The sequence below is a fragment of the Paroedura picta genome, chromosome 11 (genome assembly GCF_049243985.1).
Source record: "Paroedura picta isolate Pp20150507F chromosome 11, Ppicta_v3.0, whole genome shotgun sequence".
Taxonomy (NCBI): Eukaryota; Metazoa; Chordata; class Lepidosauria; order Squamata; family Gekkonidae; genus Paroedura; species Paroedura picta.
In genome coordinates this window covers 46,613,253-46,629,704 of record NC_135379.1, presented here as the reverse complement: position 1 = coordinate 46,629,704, position 16,452 = coordinate 46,613,253, and the positions used below count along the sequence as shown (strand labels likewise).

General features: G+C 43.0%; 1 protein-coding gene across 2 annotated transcripts in view; it reads right to left on the bottom strand.

Annotated features, from left to right (window-relative positions):
• Positions 1-2,997: 2,997 nt before the first annotated feature.
• The window catches only part of TRANK1 (tetratricopeptide repeat and ankyrin repeat containing 1), a 50,679-nt gene continuing 37,224 nt past the window's right edge, over positions 2,998-16,452 (bottom strand). For both annotated transcript variants that reach the window (XM_077304044.1, XM_077304045.1), the window contains 6 exons: positions 13,371-13,474; positions 10,908-11,040; positions 9,145-9,290; positions 4,711-7,739; positions 4,170-4,271; positions 2,998-3,982 (listed from right to left, as the gene is read on the bottom strand). In XM_077304044.1, coding sequence (XP_077160159.1) covers positions 3,876-3,982; positions 4,170-4,271; positions 4,711-7,739; positions 9,145-9,290; positions 10,908-11,040; positions 13,371-13,474 — 3,621 coding nt within the window. In that variant the 3' untranslated portion in view covers positions 2,998-3,875. The remainder of the gene's footprint in view (positions 3,983-4,169; positions 4,272-4,710; positions 7,740-9,144; positions 9,291-10,907; positions 11,041-13,370; positions 13,475-16,452) is intronic.

The window sequence follows — 16,452 nt, the reverse complement described above, 5'->3', positions numbered from 1 at the left end:
CAAAATGGGGGGAAGATTCCACTAATGCCTTGCCCATGGAACAGAGAATGATCTTGGCAACCAAGGAAAATGGAGCTCTGAACAGAGTTGCATTAGGCCATGCTGATCAAATACATTTTCTCTTCTGTCTCTTCCTCAAGGATGGCATTGCATAGTCACCACATACTTTTTAGGCACCAGCCTCTTTTTCTTTACAAAATTTCCCTCATGGGAACTGGGTTTTTACAAACCCTTCCAAGCTGTGTCTCAAAATTGATATTTTCAACAATAGATACCTCCAGAATGCCCAGCAATCCGGAATTTCCACCAACTGTAGATGCCTCTGGTCTAGAACTGATTCGTGCCTAGCCGATTGTCCCTTTGTATCACAGTAGCCAAGAATTCAGAGCCTCTTGTGGCGCAGAGTGGTAAGGCAGCCGTCTGAAAGCTTTGCCCATAAGGCTGGGAGTTCAATCCCAGCAGCCGGCTCAAGGTCGACTCAGCCTTCCATCCTTCCGAGGTCGGTAAAATGAGTACCCAGCTTGCTGGGGGGTAAACGGTCATGACTGGGGAAGGCACTGGCAAACCACCCCGTATTGAGTCTGCCATGAAAACGCTAGAGGGCGTCACCCCAAGGGTCAGACATGACTCAGTGCTTGCACAGGGGATACCTTTACCTTTACCTTTTAGCCAAGAATTCGGCCACCGGTTCTGTTATTTCTGGGAACCTATCCGTTAGCAAATGTCTAATGATTCTGTCCATAGGGCCAGAAAGGTCCACCGTGATAGGAACAATAATTTGTTGTCTAAGCACAGAATGCGATGGGCAGTAAAGTAAAATATGTGGCACAATTAAAATATGTGGTACCAAAGGATATTTCCTAAGAAATGGAATAGACAACCAAAACCCAACTATAATATTAAATGCTAAAGCATCAGCCCAGTAGGAAAAGCATCGTCTTGTGCTTTATAGGAGTGACCAGGCTCAAAATGCTAGCACAGCAACACTGAGCAGATGAGCCCCAGGAATCCATAAGCATAGCCACAATCCAAAGGCTACAACCAGAACACCACAAACATGCTTCTGGCTGGGGGCTGTTGCATGTATCCAAGTCAGTTGCAGAACATTTGGCAAAGATCCTACTCGGGTTCACAAGTCATTCAAAAAGTTTTTTTCTGCCACTCCAAATAAGCACATCTGCCTTTTAGCAAAAATCATAAATACCTGGAGCTCAAAATTCTGGAGAGCTGAAGGTTATGTCCGCTGGGCCCATAACCTTTAAGGATATTAAGACTTTACCAATCCAACATACTAAACGACAACGGGGATTCATATCATTTTGGCTTCTCTGTCCCAGTGGTAATCAATGCGGTTGGATTTATAAGGTGGCCCCTACTCACTAGCATGTTAGAACAGTGGTCTATAATCCAGAGAACTGGGTTTGACCCCCTTCTCCTACTCCACATGCAGCCAGCTGCATGACCTTGGGCCAGAGTTCTCTCAGCCCTATCTGCCTCACAGAGGAGGAAAGGAAGATGATTTAAGCTGCTTCAGAGTACAAGAAAGCATCTCTCCTTCTTCCCTTACTAATGCTGCAGTGTGGTGTTGTCATTAAGAGCTATCAAGGTTCCGCAGGGCCTGCAAGACGCTTTTCTGCCAGGCGTTTGGTTGACGCCGGGGAAAGGGTGCCTGGAGTTACAACCTTGGAGTTCTGCCGATGGTAGACTATCCTATGGAAGATCTCAACCAGACATTACCACATGAGAACTGTGGTAAGCAACAGTGGCTGGAGCAGCACAGCTGGGGGGTGGGGTTTGTATCGTACCACCATCTTGACGTTTTAATATTGTTAGATTGTTTTAATAGTGGTTGGGGACATTTTAATTGCTGATATACTTGGAATGTCATTTTACTGTTTTTATTGTAAGCTGCCTCGAGTCGGCTATTGCTGGGAAAGGCGGGGTATAAATGTAAAAATAATATAAAATAAAATAAATAAATAAGACAAGCCAGCTCTGATCTGACAACCAGGTTTGATTCCCCACTCCTCTACCTGAAGCCTGCTGGATGACCTACAGTTCTCTCAGAAGCCACTCAGCCCCCACCACCTATCACAAGGTGCCTGTTGTGGGGAAGATTATTGCAACCGAGACTCCTTTTGGTAGAGAAAACCAGGGTATAAAAACAAACTCTTCTTCTACAGCTCATTGGTGCCTGTGCAGGAATGCTAGACTAAGAACTATAAAATCCATCAGCATTCTGATGTTAGAGGGAAATTTTAAAGAGTTTCCTTGACTTAGATCTAAGCCTATTCCTAACACTCTTTCCCACCTCCCTTGCACAGCATGGCTTTCATATGTTCCATGACAGTAGCATGACAAAACAGAACCAAGTATAGATATAAGCAATCTTCATTCTAAAAGGCTGCCACTAAAATATATGCAAGTTTGGGGGTTGGGGTGGAGAATGGGTTTCCACCCTCTTAGAAATCTCATTGGTTCCCTATTTGTTATGCCTAACAGGGATGGGCAACCAGCCCCACCATACAAACCAAAAAAATCCTCAAGAGGTGTCAATCAAGGCTATCTTTCTGCAACTCTGAGGAAAATCCCAACTATGCGTATATACATAAAGGAGGGGTTAACCCCACCCCAAACAGCAGTGCGCACAACCCCTTTGAGTATAAATATGAAAGCATAAAGTTGCTCAGTGTTAAATTCTTAAGTATTGTGTCAGGGAAGGGAAAAGTAGCACCATGTTACATTGCAATGTAGGACCTCAAAAGCAGAAGCATTTCAAGGTAGCTCCTTGCTTTGGATACAGCGAACGCTGGCAGGGGCTCATGGGAATTGTAGTCCATGGACATCTGGAGGCCCGCAGTTTGACTACCCCTGCTTTAGAAAGTTTGAAAACCATCAGTCTGCAGTTGTGTTGTAAAAGAGTATCACTGTTACATAGGTCACCAATCTTGAAATATTTTACTCTTCCACTGAATGGTCAAAAAGACAGGTCACAACTGAAACAATGTTCTTCCTTTATTTTCTTTATAAAATAATCTAATGAAAAAAATCTATTGTTTTTGACTATCATTCAAATTTAAAATGTATATAAACCACAATGACTCCCTGAAAAAATATACTTTTTTTTAAACATCTTGTAAAGAATTAATACGTATTTCTTTTTAAAAGGCAGGGAGAGGGGCAAAACAGAGCTTCGGCTGAGACAGGAAGCTTTTTGTTTGTGTTACGCTGTTTTCTGAAATTCCTGCACATTTTGAATTCAACCAAACTTGAAGAATAGTCCTGTTGAGGATGTTCTTAGGCTGACAGATGAACAATGGAATTAAACAGTGGAAAATGAAGAGTAGAAAAGGTGGCAGTGATTTTTTTCCTCCTCTCTGTCTTGGCTTCTAAGGACAGAATTAACCAATCACTGTACACAACAGTCCAAAAACCTGGTTGTGGAAGGGCATGATCTGAAGGAGATGAGGAGGGGCCCTAGGTTTTTGGTGGTGGGCAGTGAAGTATGACAAACTGGGTAGGGTTTAAACATCTCCCTTCCTGATACTTTAATGGCTTCAAACAGCACCTTCTTCCCTATTGCTTTAGGTGTCCAGCTGAGATTTAGTTCTATGCCAAACATGTAATTCCAAATACTATTTTCCTGTGGAACAGATTGCATCTGAAATTCAGCCTCTCGGGGCACACTTAAAATCTGGCCATGATCACTATTAAACTGGTTGTAAACCTTCTATCCCAGTTACAGAGGGGAAAAAAGTTTTAAAGTCTTGCCACATTTAACTTTGTGGTTCATACATTTCAATGCTCTTTCCCCCCCAAATGTAAATAAAAGAGAGCCCAAATCAGGGCCGGAAAAGGTCAGCATTTAAAAAAAATTATTTTCTGCGTCGTTTTTTGTTTTTTCGTTTTTTCGAGTGCAGTTCTTCAAAGGTTAAACACTCTCCTTCCACTTCATTGTCCAAGTCTTTGTCATGGTCAAACTCTGCAAAGAAAAAGGAAAGGACCATTCAGGAAAGGAAACGACACACATATTTGCCAACCATACAGGAATATGCTTACAAGCTACCGAACAGTCCCTCTTCTAAGCAACAGACTCCTTTCCCCCACCCCATACATAAAATGGCATGGCAAACTGTGATATTTGGATCTTCATAGAATAAGCAATGTACCTTCCTCCTGTAGTAGGGTGGTCTCTGTTTTCTTCAGCCATTCACGTGCATCGTCTAGGTTAGCAGATAAATTCGTAGCCAACTTGGACATAGTCTCTTCAGCTGGAACAGAACAACAATGGTTGCCATGAGTTAGAATCGTGGTTGGAATAGGAACAATGAAGTATGATTCAGCCTATTTTGAACATACAGGAAGAGATTAATCAGGAGATCACACAGTGGATGTTAATAGCAGGAAAGGGGATAGGAGAACCAAACTAGTATTACAGAAAAAGTCCTGTGTGTGTATGCATGGGATGGTTGCAGAGTTTTAGGAGATTATTTGACACTGGTTCTAAAACCTGATTCAAAGAAGTAACCTGTTGCTATAATGGGATCCTATCTGATTAAAAATAAATCACATCTACCTGGTGAGGGCTCTGAGGAGGGTGTCTCTTCATATAATTTTGAGGGACGTTCGTTTTAGCCCTGGCATTTCTTATTTGCAAAGAACCTTCTTGACTGCCAAGGTAGGACCCACAAAGAGTCAAAAAGGACTTACCGTCAGACCAGGCTTTCCTCTTGTAGATGTCTTCCACTGTATCTGAAATCTTTTTAATAGCGTCTTGTATTTTGCTTTGTTTAGACCGTTTTGTGGCTGCAAAGTGGCTTCTGATGCATGTCATATCTTCAATGCTTTCTACCACAACTCTTCCTGCACGTATGACTGGATCCACCTTCTTATTGAAAAAATCTAAGTATCTTTGATAAGAAGCGTATTTATTTTTATGCTCTTCAAGGATTTTGTGACTCTCAAAAGTTTCACGAGCAGTAATACTTTGGTTTCTTTCCACGTTCTCTCCCCAATCGCTCTCTGTTGGCCTTGCCACTTCGGCAGGTTCCTTCTCAGAATCATCCTTCTGAGCGATGAAATCACCAGGGCTTTGGAGAAACTTCACGCCACACAGATCACACTGCGTTGGGTCAATATCTGCTTTTTTAAAGACTCCCAGTGCCATTTCCAAGGACTCTGGCTTTGAGCTGGAAACACTTTTCCATCGAATGCAACAGCGAACAAACAGGAAGAGGCATCGCAGCTTCCGCTTGGCTGAGGCTTTCTGCTGCTGCTTCTGCTGCCTTATGGATGCTATGCTAGCCAAGGGGTCCTTCCTCTCTTCAACCCAGACGTCCCTTTCAAAGTCCGTCTCCAGCTCTTCAACGCCATCTTCCTGATTGTGGCATGCAAATCTGTCCAAGTCTGCAACCTCGTAATAGATGCCTCTCAACCCCCTGTTATCCTCGTGCCAGGTTCCCCTTGCTCCTTTAGGATCCCACCTCCAACAACAGTCGGCTAAAAATTCTTCATCGCGGAGAAACAAGAGCTCCTTTAGGGCTTCTACTACTTCTTTAACCTCAGACACTGTGCTCATCAGGCCCACAATCCTTAGTAATCTTTCAGGCACTTTGGAAGGGGAGTTCTTTTTCACTTCTAGCAGGCCTTTCTTGATGCTGGGAAAGTGTTTGGCTAAAATCATTTTGGATTCCCAACTGAGCACCTGGTCGGCATTGATCAACATCACTAAGCAAAGCACCACCGTACGCTCAGCTTCCCCCGATGTGAGATAATCCGGGTCACTGAAAGCATCCACGAGGACACTGAAGTCTTCGTAGCCACACAGAACTTTCGCCAAATATATCAGATGCTTTTTAAAATCTTTTATGGCTTTCTTTGTGTCTTCTGGCTTGTAGTCTTGTATCACAGAATATGTGAAGTCTTTGTTATACTCTCCCCTGAATAAAAAATCCCAGTAGTGGAAGAGAGAAATGTAACTCTTGGGAAGGCAGAGGGTCATGTTTTTGCAGAGGCGCATCAGGACGGCGCAACCCAAGACAAACTGAAATTCCAGCAAAGTCACTGTGTTCCTTATGCTTGGAATCAAAGGATCGATGCATTTCACAACCAGGACATTCATGAAGCGGTAGAACAGCCATCGGCATTCCTCAACATTTCTGTGAACGTACAGCTGGTCCATAGAATACTGCAAGAGCCGAATGAAGCACAAGTAGGTGCTCTCAGTGCTTTCCGCATATTTGTCCGGCATCAGCATGCCGTACCTGCCCTCTATACCTTTCAGTCTTACTCTTCCCCTGTCTGCGAGCAACTTTAATTCTCGGGTATACTCATCTTCCTCTCTACAAGCAAGCCTCTCAAACTCTTCAGGGTAGCTGGAAGTCAAGGCAAACACCTGCATCACCCTCATCCACAGATCAGTGGATTCCCTTCTGTTTTGGGCAGTCTCGTTTTTAAACTCCCATGTGATGTATTCCCTCAGCACCATTCTGCAAGGATCGAAGGTTCTGTCGCAGCGTAGGCTTAGGATCTCTTTGCACGCCACGGGGTTTTCAGACGCCATTCGCAAATGGAAATGTTTCGGAAAGAAGGCCTCTATGAGGGATTTACACAGGGCATATTTATCAGCGGTCAGAATTTCATCTATAGGGTTAGGTTCCATTGGGAATACGTCTTTTGGGAACACCTGCTTTGCTTTCAGCAGCAGACCATTTACTGCAGCCAAATATTTTTTGCACTGAAATATAGATTTAATCTCGCGACGCGATAGAGGGCTGTGGAAGTCTTCACAGTTTTCATCTTCACACTTCAAGCCGGCAATGAACTTCCTGCAAATATTGGGGAAATTCTGCTTCAATAAATTATGAGTAATGGCAACAAGCCTATTAAAGAAATGTTTTTTCAGAGCAGATTTTATTTCCTCCAGGGTTACAACTAACTGGCTGCTGGTTTTCTTCTCTCTGGTGGTGGAATGCTCAGACAAAAACTCTAGAAGGCATCCAGCTTCATTCTGGGACACCTGGCAAAGTTTCCTATCTATCGGTGCAATCCCAAAGTAATCAAAACATGACTTCACCATTTCTTTTTCCGCATTTGTGTCTGCTTTCTGGAAAGCTTTGACCAGACTCAGAATTGTCCCTATACCACACGAGGCCACTAATCGCAAGATATTCTCACTTTTTTCGTCACATTGAGTTGCTCCAAACAGTGCTTCGACAGCACCAGCATAGTGGTTCACTTTCAAAAACCTGTGGAAGGCCTCCTTCAGCATATAGAAGTCCTTCTCTTTGGTTCCCATCAGATACAGTGCCTCGGCGCGGCCAGCTTTTTGGTTCTCTTGTTTGCACAGCTCCAAAGCTTCTTCCAAGATCTCTTTTACGTTCTGCAGCTTATGAACACCCATGATGCTAAGCCGGGCGGCAGCGAGCAAACATGACGCTCTGAAATCTTTCTGGTTAGTGAGGTCAGCCGCTTCCAACACAAAGCCATGTTGTTTCATCAGCTTTGCGGCCTCTTCATCTCGGCCCTCCCTCTTCAGCAGGTCGGCAGCTTCAGAGAAGTACTTGTGATCTTTCAGGAACACAAGCTGGTCTTCGGTGTCAAGGTGGGATAGCGCCGCCATCATCTCATTGATCCTGTTTGCATGCAGGTACTTGGCGGCAGCTTCCAGATAAAACTGGCTCGCTGTGTATGAAAGTTTTGAAGCCAGCTGTCCTTTTTTCCCTAGCATTTTCTCATATCTGGGGAGGGGGAATAAACACAAATGTCAATCAATCAGTTCTATGGTTACGGTCTTAGACCAGCCGTCAACATTTACAAAATAACGCGACGGTAAAAGAAAATCACTCAACTCTTAATGACAACAGTCGTCAATTAAGCATGAGTTATACGATAAAAATAGTTCCAGTAACAATCTAAACAGACACCCGCTATTTATATCATTTTGTGTAGACGTTTCAGATCATTAAAGACAAACGTCAAATGTGATTTAGAAGTCAATGGACTCAAGCGTTTACAATGCAATCCTAAGATGAACCACATCTTGCGTCAATGAACTCAAGAAGAACGCAAATCTGCTTTGGACGGCACTGCACGGCTATGATGCTTTTGAATGCTCCAGCAAAACAGCCACCTCAAGTGTTAGAACTTTTTAAAAAGTGGGGGGATGGGACAAATCCAACCTTTTGAGTGTAAGACAACGGAATTTTAAATGGGAATTAAGTCCTTTCATTGTATTTATCCAGTTTAAAGCATTCATATTTCCATATACATGAGGCCTAAAGGCTGCTCTCTTGCTTCCTGCCGCTCTGTAATGTTATACTTTAAAAACAAAGCAGGAACCTCATTGGCAATTTGTCACCTGGTAGAGCAAGTGACAAAATAGCAACAGTCACTTTGATACAGTGAGCTGAAAACTGCATCATACGTACAGAAGCGTCCCCATTTATTCAATCAACTCACAAATCAGTTCCCCAACCTATACCAAGACAAATGGCGGGGTGGGTGACAGGGGCACAGGGAGTGAATGTAAAATGTTCAGATATGCATACATAACTTATGCATATCCATATTTAAAATTCAACATCCTGTGAAGACAACACAGACTTGCGTTGCTACACAATATTAAATACCTCCTCTCACACACCCATTTCTTGCTTTTTAAATGAACAGAGTAACCTACTTCTTGCACCTCTGGGAATGTCAATGGTAAAGTGAGCACTGAATTGTCCCTGATAGGCAACCTTCAGCCTTAGAAATAGCTGCCCCCCCTTGCTTATATGCACACACACCTGGCGTGACTAATATTTTTGAGAGCTGAGTAAATTAACTTTGGCTTTTTATAATCATCTACACGGTAAGAGTGGGAGGCAACATTTCGTGCCCAAGACATATAATTTGCATGTGTGATTTTGCAAAACTGGTTTAAAAACAAAAGCATTGGGTGTTCTTTTTTCTTTCTTTTTTTAAAGCACATCTAGTTTTGTATTGTGCCTCTGCAAAATGCACTAAAATATCCTCTGAAACATGGTATTAGCTTTCTTGCCAGGTTATCAGATATGCTATATCAGTGTCACATACGTTTCAACCCAATAACAGTTTTCAAATTTGCAAGGGCTATTTAAAGCACATTCTTCCAACACACACCTTTCCGCACATTTCGCTGCCTCTTCATACAGATCTTCACAGCAACACATTTTAAGCGCAAGATCAAATTCTTGAATCTGTTCGAAACACCTGAAGGCATCTTTGTAGCACTGGCCTCTCTTATAGAAATATGCTGCATCCTTCACCTGCACAACAATGGCACATTACAAGCAGGGATTCCATCAGCCCCCCCCCCTCCCCAATCTCTTCTCTACTTTGCTCCCATCCCTCCCGCCACTGCCTGGACACTACTTTCTGTTGGTCTCTTTCACACCCCCTGCAGGCTCCCATCTCTCCCCTCTCCATTGCCTCACTCTGCACTCCAACTCTCCTGTCAACCTGTCAGCCCCCCATCCTGCCCCGCCTTCAGTCTGAAGACTGAAACAGAAAGTACATCCTTTCTCTTCTGCACCAAGCTTGTGGATGCAACAATCGCCTACTGATGCAGAGAGGGGAAGAATGAAATGGAAAGCCTGTCCTTCTCCCAACAAGACAGGATGGTGGGTGGACAGAGGCCAGGATCAGAAAGTATGAAGGGATCATGCCCCAGGCACCCCCAGAATGATGATTCTGAGCACTGCTGCTGTCTTGCCCCTATTGTTTCCCCACCCCACTCCTGCCGACTCAATCTCCTCCTTCCCATCGACCTTCCGGCCAGTTGCTTGGCCACTGCAACCTCCCTTCAGTGGGTTTGGATGAGTAGATATACGGATGGCTGTACCCCTCAAAATGATTGACACCAGCAGAAAGAAAACAAAGAAGGCACTAACTGTTGGTTGACACATGAACGGATGGGCCTCTTGCCTCTTCGAAGGTGCCATCGCCCTAAGACCACAGGTTGAGCTTTCCACACTAGCTACACTGAATATCAGCCTGGATCCCATGACTTCTTTCCACTAAGGAACTTGGGGGGTTTCTTCATCAGACAAGGAAAGCTTGCTCACCTATAGCATCACCCTACCGCTAGCAGAAGGGAACTACCGGATCCTACCCTGTATGCATCAACTCCATTAATTCACACACTCATCTCTGCATTCAGTGTATGGGAGTTCACACAACAGACTTGAGTGTGTGTGTGTTAACCAGCCTTACTTGGCTGAATTGTTTGTGGACAGTCACCCCCGTTAAAAAGCCTTGGGGAAGACACTTCATTTTCTTTATATGTCACTTTTCTTCCATGGGCCTTAGGGCTGCACCCAGACAGTTCCCAAATGAGCCTCCCATGCAGACACTGGCCAGGGCCAGACTACAAAACTTCAGCAAAGCTATGGTTAGATGGCTCCAGACTATGGTCCACCTTAACTGCCTTAACTATATAATTAACTATGGAATAACAAGTGTGTTGGGTTGAGCTGCAGAATGTCAGGAAGGTGTAACTTGGCTTAGGACCCCGTGGGCATTTCTTACTGCATTAACATATAATGCTTCATACTCATTCCAATATCACAATGTTCCTGGGGCATCTGGTGGACATTATCTGTCTGACGGCCACAAGTAAATGAACAAAAACTGGCCACACAACAAAGAGAGCAGAGCAGCTGTGAGGTAAAACATACAGGTAGAAACTTTCCAGATACTATTTTCTCACTTCCATGAATAGTCATAAGAGCAAAACGTAACAAACTTGATTTCTTATTCTATGCGGTATTAAAAATCTACCTTCCATACAGTAGGAAAACGTTTGAAAACTCATCCATGCTACCATCTCAGGGCTGTAAGACTACCACTGTTTTTAAAACACAGAAGAAAGAGGCTGTATTCACCCTTCCTAGCTTTTCACAGAGCTGGGCACAGAGCTGGTACTCTTTGGCATGAATCAGGCATTTGAGAGCCAGGTTTGGTTCGCCACATTCCAGATAGGTTTTTGCCAGATCCATGTATTCCATTTGTTTGTCTCTATTAATAAAACAGAAGGTAACTCATATGCGCAAACACAAAAAAATTACTCAGGTTGTCAGCTGATGGAAGGGAAATTTTCCCCACTACTCATCCTAATTTATTAGCTGGTTAAAATAGATGTCTTAAGGACAGCAGTCAGACAAATTTATTGGGTAAAGAACAGAGAAATTACATTGCACCTTAAGTGTTCAGCTACACATATTGGCTGAAGTTAGCGAGCTAAAGTTAGCCAGTCATGACTCACTTGTTGCAGTGGTTTCAGATGGGACAGTGATGTATTAATTGGATCAAGGCCACGTTAGAGATGCTAACCATCGCTTAATTTTGCCATCATCTTTCCTGAATTAACTCCTTACTGGAGTTTCCCAAATCAACAAAGAAGAGAAGCAAAGAGCAACCTCTTGATAATTTCTGTCTGCCAAATTGTAATGTACTGCAGACTGAGCAATTCATAAGCACAACTGAAGCTCAGATTTGTTGCCAAATTGGAAAATCTGTAGGCTGTGGTCTGGTTGGTGGGAGAAGGGAGGAAGCAAAGTTTTTCTTTTCATCTCATTAACAATCCCTGGAGAGCAACTTACAGGTCAGGTGAGTCTCTCTAGCTCCCAGACTTGACTGGGTGCTATCTGGCCAGGGAAAGGAAAGGCAGGTGTGATTAAAAGATACCGGTACTTTGGCATGTGTAAATTAACACCTATGCACAGATTCTATACACAGATTACTAGTGGATGTCAATGGCCACATGTTTAATTTTGTAATAAAAGAGCTCATGTAAGGCCCAGAGAGAGAGAGAGAGAGAAGTGGCTTACAGCCATATCAACCCAACAGAAAAATCCAGGATAATAATAATAAATCCATGTACTAGCGGGTGACACATAATGATGTCTAAGTGTTTGAGTTCTTTATAATTCTTCCTCAGGCTATGTTACAATTTTTTTTAAGTATAAAAAGGGATGTAGGGGTAAGGAAAAGTGCTGAGCACATGATGTTCAAGTCTTTTAAAAGCCTGCATTTGCAAGGCAGTTTCAAATGCTGCTGGTTGCTGGTTTCAAATTGCACCTGGTTCTTCTCAGATCAGAAGGCAATAAATGCCCCGGAAAAGCAAAAGGCCAGACAACCGGCCACTGGCAGGGGAGGGGCAGCACACTAGGATACGAGGTTCCAGTCTGGTCACAACAGCACACCAAGTGCTGAACCCAAGGAACACATCACATCTCAAGACATCTGTATGCTGGGAATACCAACTATATTTACATCCATATCTCAATAGCAGCTGAGGTAATAACCACGAGGCAGGGGAGAACAAGAGACAAGAGAGAATGTGGGGGGCGAGGGGGGGAAGGGGGGGAACCGAGGGAGGCCAAATGCCTCTCATCTCACCTGACTTTCCAATTCCCCATGCCTCTTGCAGCCCAAATCCCCCAGAAGTTGCTTTTCAGGGGATCATATAGGACTGGAGTCAAAGAAGTCAGGCCTCCAGGACAGGAGTCCTTCCAATTGTGGTAGTGCTCTGGTGGACCCCAGCTTTTTATCTGCTGCCTCATTCACACACTCTTCAGAGACTGATGAGTACTTCTGTCCCTTCCTGGCAGACCTACAAGCTCACAGGGCTTCCTGTTTGCTACCCATCTGAGGCCTGTTTTTGAATAAACACACTTCTTTTGCAGTTTTTCCCAGTGCAAAGGCACTTTATGATTTGGTAAGCAGGAACTACTGCTGCTCTTTCCCTCATCTCTGCCATCTTGGGACGAGCAAGAGTTTTTATTCAAAAGACAGGAGAAGGCTTTTGAGGGGTTCTGTATCAGCGGTAATAGACCACGTCCTACAGGAGGGCAGGAGATTCCATCTGGGAATGACTGCAGAAATGAGGTGGACCTTCCCAGGGACAGATACATCTTGTGAGAGGGGACATGATTGCTCTCTTTAAGTATTTGAAAGGTCACTTAGAGATCAGGGAGTGGTTCCTATTGGCAACAGAGGATATGACCCGCAGTAATGGGTTTAAACTATGTGCAGAATGGTATCGGCTAGATATCAGGGATGGAAATTTCAGAGAGTAGTTCAGCAGTGGAATTGGCTGCCTAAGGAGGTGGCGAGCTCCCCCTCACTGGTGGTTTGTAAGCAACGGCTGGACACATCATGGATGCTTTAGGTTGAACCTGCATCGAGAAGGTGGTTGAACTAGATGGTCTGTGTGCCCCTTCCAACTCTAGGATGCTATAAGGAGATTTAAAATCAATCACGTCCACATCTAGTATTTCCAGTGGCTACATACGAGTTCTTATATAAAACCAGACAGTATGTTTTTTAAAAAGACAATCACTTACTTGGGGCTGCATTTCTTTGACTGCACTTTAAGCACAGCATCATGGGCCAAAGCCAGTTTTTCTTTCTCAATGGCTCCCCCCTTTTGGTAGCACTTAGCAGCCACCTGAAATGAGACCACTTTTATTCAGGGCCCTGAAATCCTGAAGTAGCCAATAATTAAAGCAGCACATCGCAAGCAAGATAGGGTTGCTAGCTTTCTTACCCCACTGTTTCTAAGCCCCAAACAACAGGTCTTAGCTGGTGATAAGTCTCCTCTCATTCCCATACAAATTTTACCTCTTGATTTCTACAAGTGAAAATAACTGTTATAGATACTGGGACATATTGTTTCCTGATCAGCTCGCAGACTTCAGTCATGCCAAGTCTTAAATTCAAATAAGTCACTTATTGGTCTCATTTTGTCCAGGTATTTTTCTTTAATGATATGCAAAACTTCTTTGTATTATTAACTTATATATATTTAATGAACTGACATTTGCATATAACTCCTGCCAGTTAGTAAAGCAGTATCTGTAAAACTCATGTTCCTGCTGTTTTCAAGAACTTTCTAGATAAGATCCCAGGGACTTTTCCTTCTACCTTCTCAGTTCTTGAAAAACTCTCTGTTAACCAACGCTAGGCAGAACTGTTTTGATTAAGATTTTAATTATTTATTCTAGGCTTCTTTTGTACTTTGTATTTTTTTATCGAGTCATGCAGTTTGATGTAACTTGCCCTGAGTCTTGAGAGAAACGGGGGGGGGGGGGGAGAGACAAATATAATTTGAATAAATAATTATAAAAATAATTCCTTTGTACCTAATAAGTAGCACTCTACTCTGGCTGCTAAGAAGCTACAAGCCAAGAAAACAAAAGTTTTATAAACAAGTACACAGCCTATATATCGGCTTCATTATACCATGGGTTTCTTGTTGGTTTCATTTACATTGTTTTATTACAAGAAAATTTTAAAGAATTTCTTTGGTATCTTTGTTTTATGTTGCATTTATTTTATCCTGCTAATGTTTTCTATTGTTATAATAAAGTTATGGTCTATGGCCATACACAATAAATTCAGCTACAGTAAAACTCATGAATGTCTTCACATTTTGAAAAAAACACACCACAAAATATGCTACAAAGTTAGGGTACATGCACAAAAATACCAAGAAGTTACGGGTTGGATTCAAAGAACTGTGCACAGCCACTAGCACTTGTGTAGGAATTCATACAATGCTGTCATTAGTAGATTTTCTGGCAGTCCTCGTGCTTCCATTTTGAGCCAAAGGCTGTGTGCATTCATAGCAAGCAAATTCTTGACTTTTGAACTGAAATGTCACTTTTCTCACTCTGCGACACAGTGCTAGGTGTAAAGCAACGCTGCCAGCAGTGACATGCACGTCCTGCATGTGGGAAGGCGTCTCTGGATCCAACCCAATGTGACTACGCAACCCAGTGGAAAATTTAAAACATCCATCGTCTAGTACAGGGGTAGTCAAACTGCGGCCCTCCAGATGTCCATGGACTACAATTCCCAGGAGCCCCTGCCAGCGAATGCTGGCAGGGGCTCCTGGGAATTGTAGTCCATGGACATCTGGAGGGCCGCAGTTTGACTACCCCTGGTCTAGTACAAGAACAGTCCAAAAGTTTCAACTGTGCAAGAAGTAAATCCAAACTAAGGCAAGGATATTATGTAGTAGATGGTTAATTGGATTACTGGGTTAAAAACAATGGGGGGAAAAAAACAATGAGGAATCCAACTTCTGAAACTATGCCAATTTAATTATATTCTGATATACCAAAATGTGAGGCAAGGTTTTGGGGTTTTTTTCTTCCTATGGTTGTGGGATTTTTTTCCACAATCATTGATCTACCTGCTGGTCGCATTTCGGAGGCTGACACTGTAACAATGACAATGAAAAAAAAATAAGCATTTGTGTTGTACTACAAGGGGAAAACGACATTTTAAATACAGCAAAATCAGCAGGGCCTACAGGCTTCAACCCCGTAGCTTTCCCAAAAAAACCTGTGCACTTTTATCAAAGGCTACAAGCTTCATAAAAGCCAATAACCAAAGGCCAAGCCCACCCACTGCGGCTTAAAAAGCTCACCGGAGAAACACATGAGAAATACAGCGGCAAGAGGCCACATAAGAGTGTGGATCTCCTGCACAATTAGCTCTTCCCAAATGCCTCTTCTAACTCTGGGAAAGTGAAGCATTTAGCTGCAGGAAAATTCCCAGGGAAGACAAAAAAATCTTCTCTGCCAGATCAAAGCCATCAGATTACAAAGAAGGTTGCTAAATTTCGCTCTGTAGCAAAGTCTAACCATGCTTCATTGGAGAAGTAGTTATCTTGTATTCCATCAAATTAGGTTAATTTGATATATAGGGTTTCTGGTATTTAGAAATGCATTCGCATGTTCCCTTTTCATATCATTGTCTTTTATGGGATCTTGACTATATTGTGGCAATATTGTTAACTGTTTGCTGTTTAACTGTCCTGGTTGCTGATTTTAACAATAAATACTGCTAACTACTTCTGTGGCCTAGGCTGGGAGCCTGCTGCCTCATTCCTCTTCCACCAGTGCAGCTAAATGGAAAAAAAAGATATTTATTGTGAGGAGAGGAAAAACCCTCAGGTTACTTCCTTGATTGAGTCATGTTGGGCTTTCCTCTTTTCCTGCTTCCTTCAACTTTTCCTAGCATTATTGTCTTTTCCACTAACTCGTGCCTTCTCATGAAGTGACCAAAGGACAACAGTCTCAGTTGAGTCATTGTAGCTTCTAGAGTTTAAGCTTGATTTGATCTAGAATCCATTTACTGGAGGGGGGTGTTGTAGTCCACGGTCTTTGTAAAATTATCCTCCAACACCACATTTCAAATAAACCAACTTTCTTCCTGTCATCAGTTTACTTCATTGTTAAATTTTTGTACCCAAATACATTAATGGGAAATATGAGTTATCTTGATCTTGCATGCCAGTGACCTGTCCCTGCACTTAAGAATCTTTTCTAGCTCCTTCGTGGCTGCCTTGCCTAGTTTCTATCTCTTTTTTTGGTTGTCATCTTCCTTTTGGTTGATGGTGGATCCAAGGAATAGAAA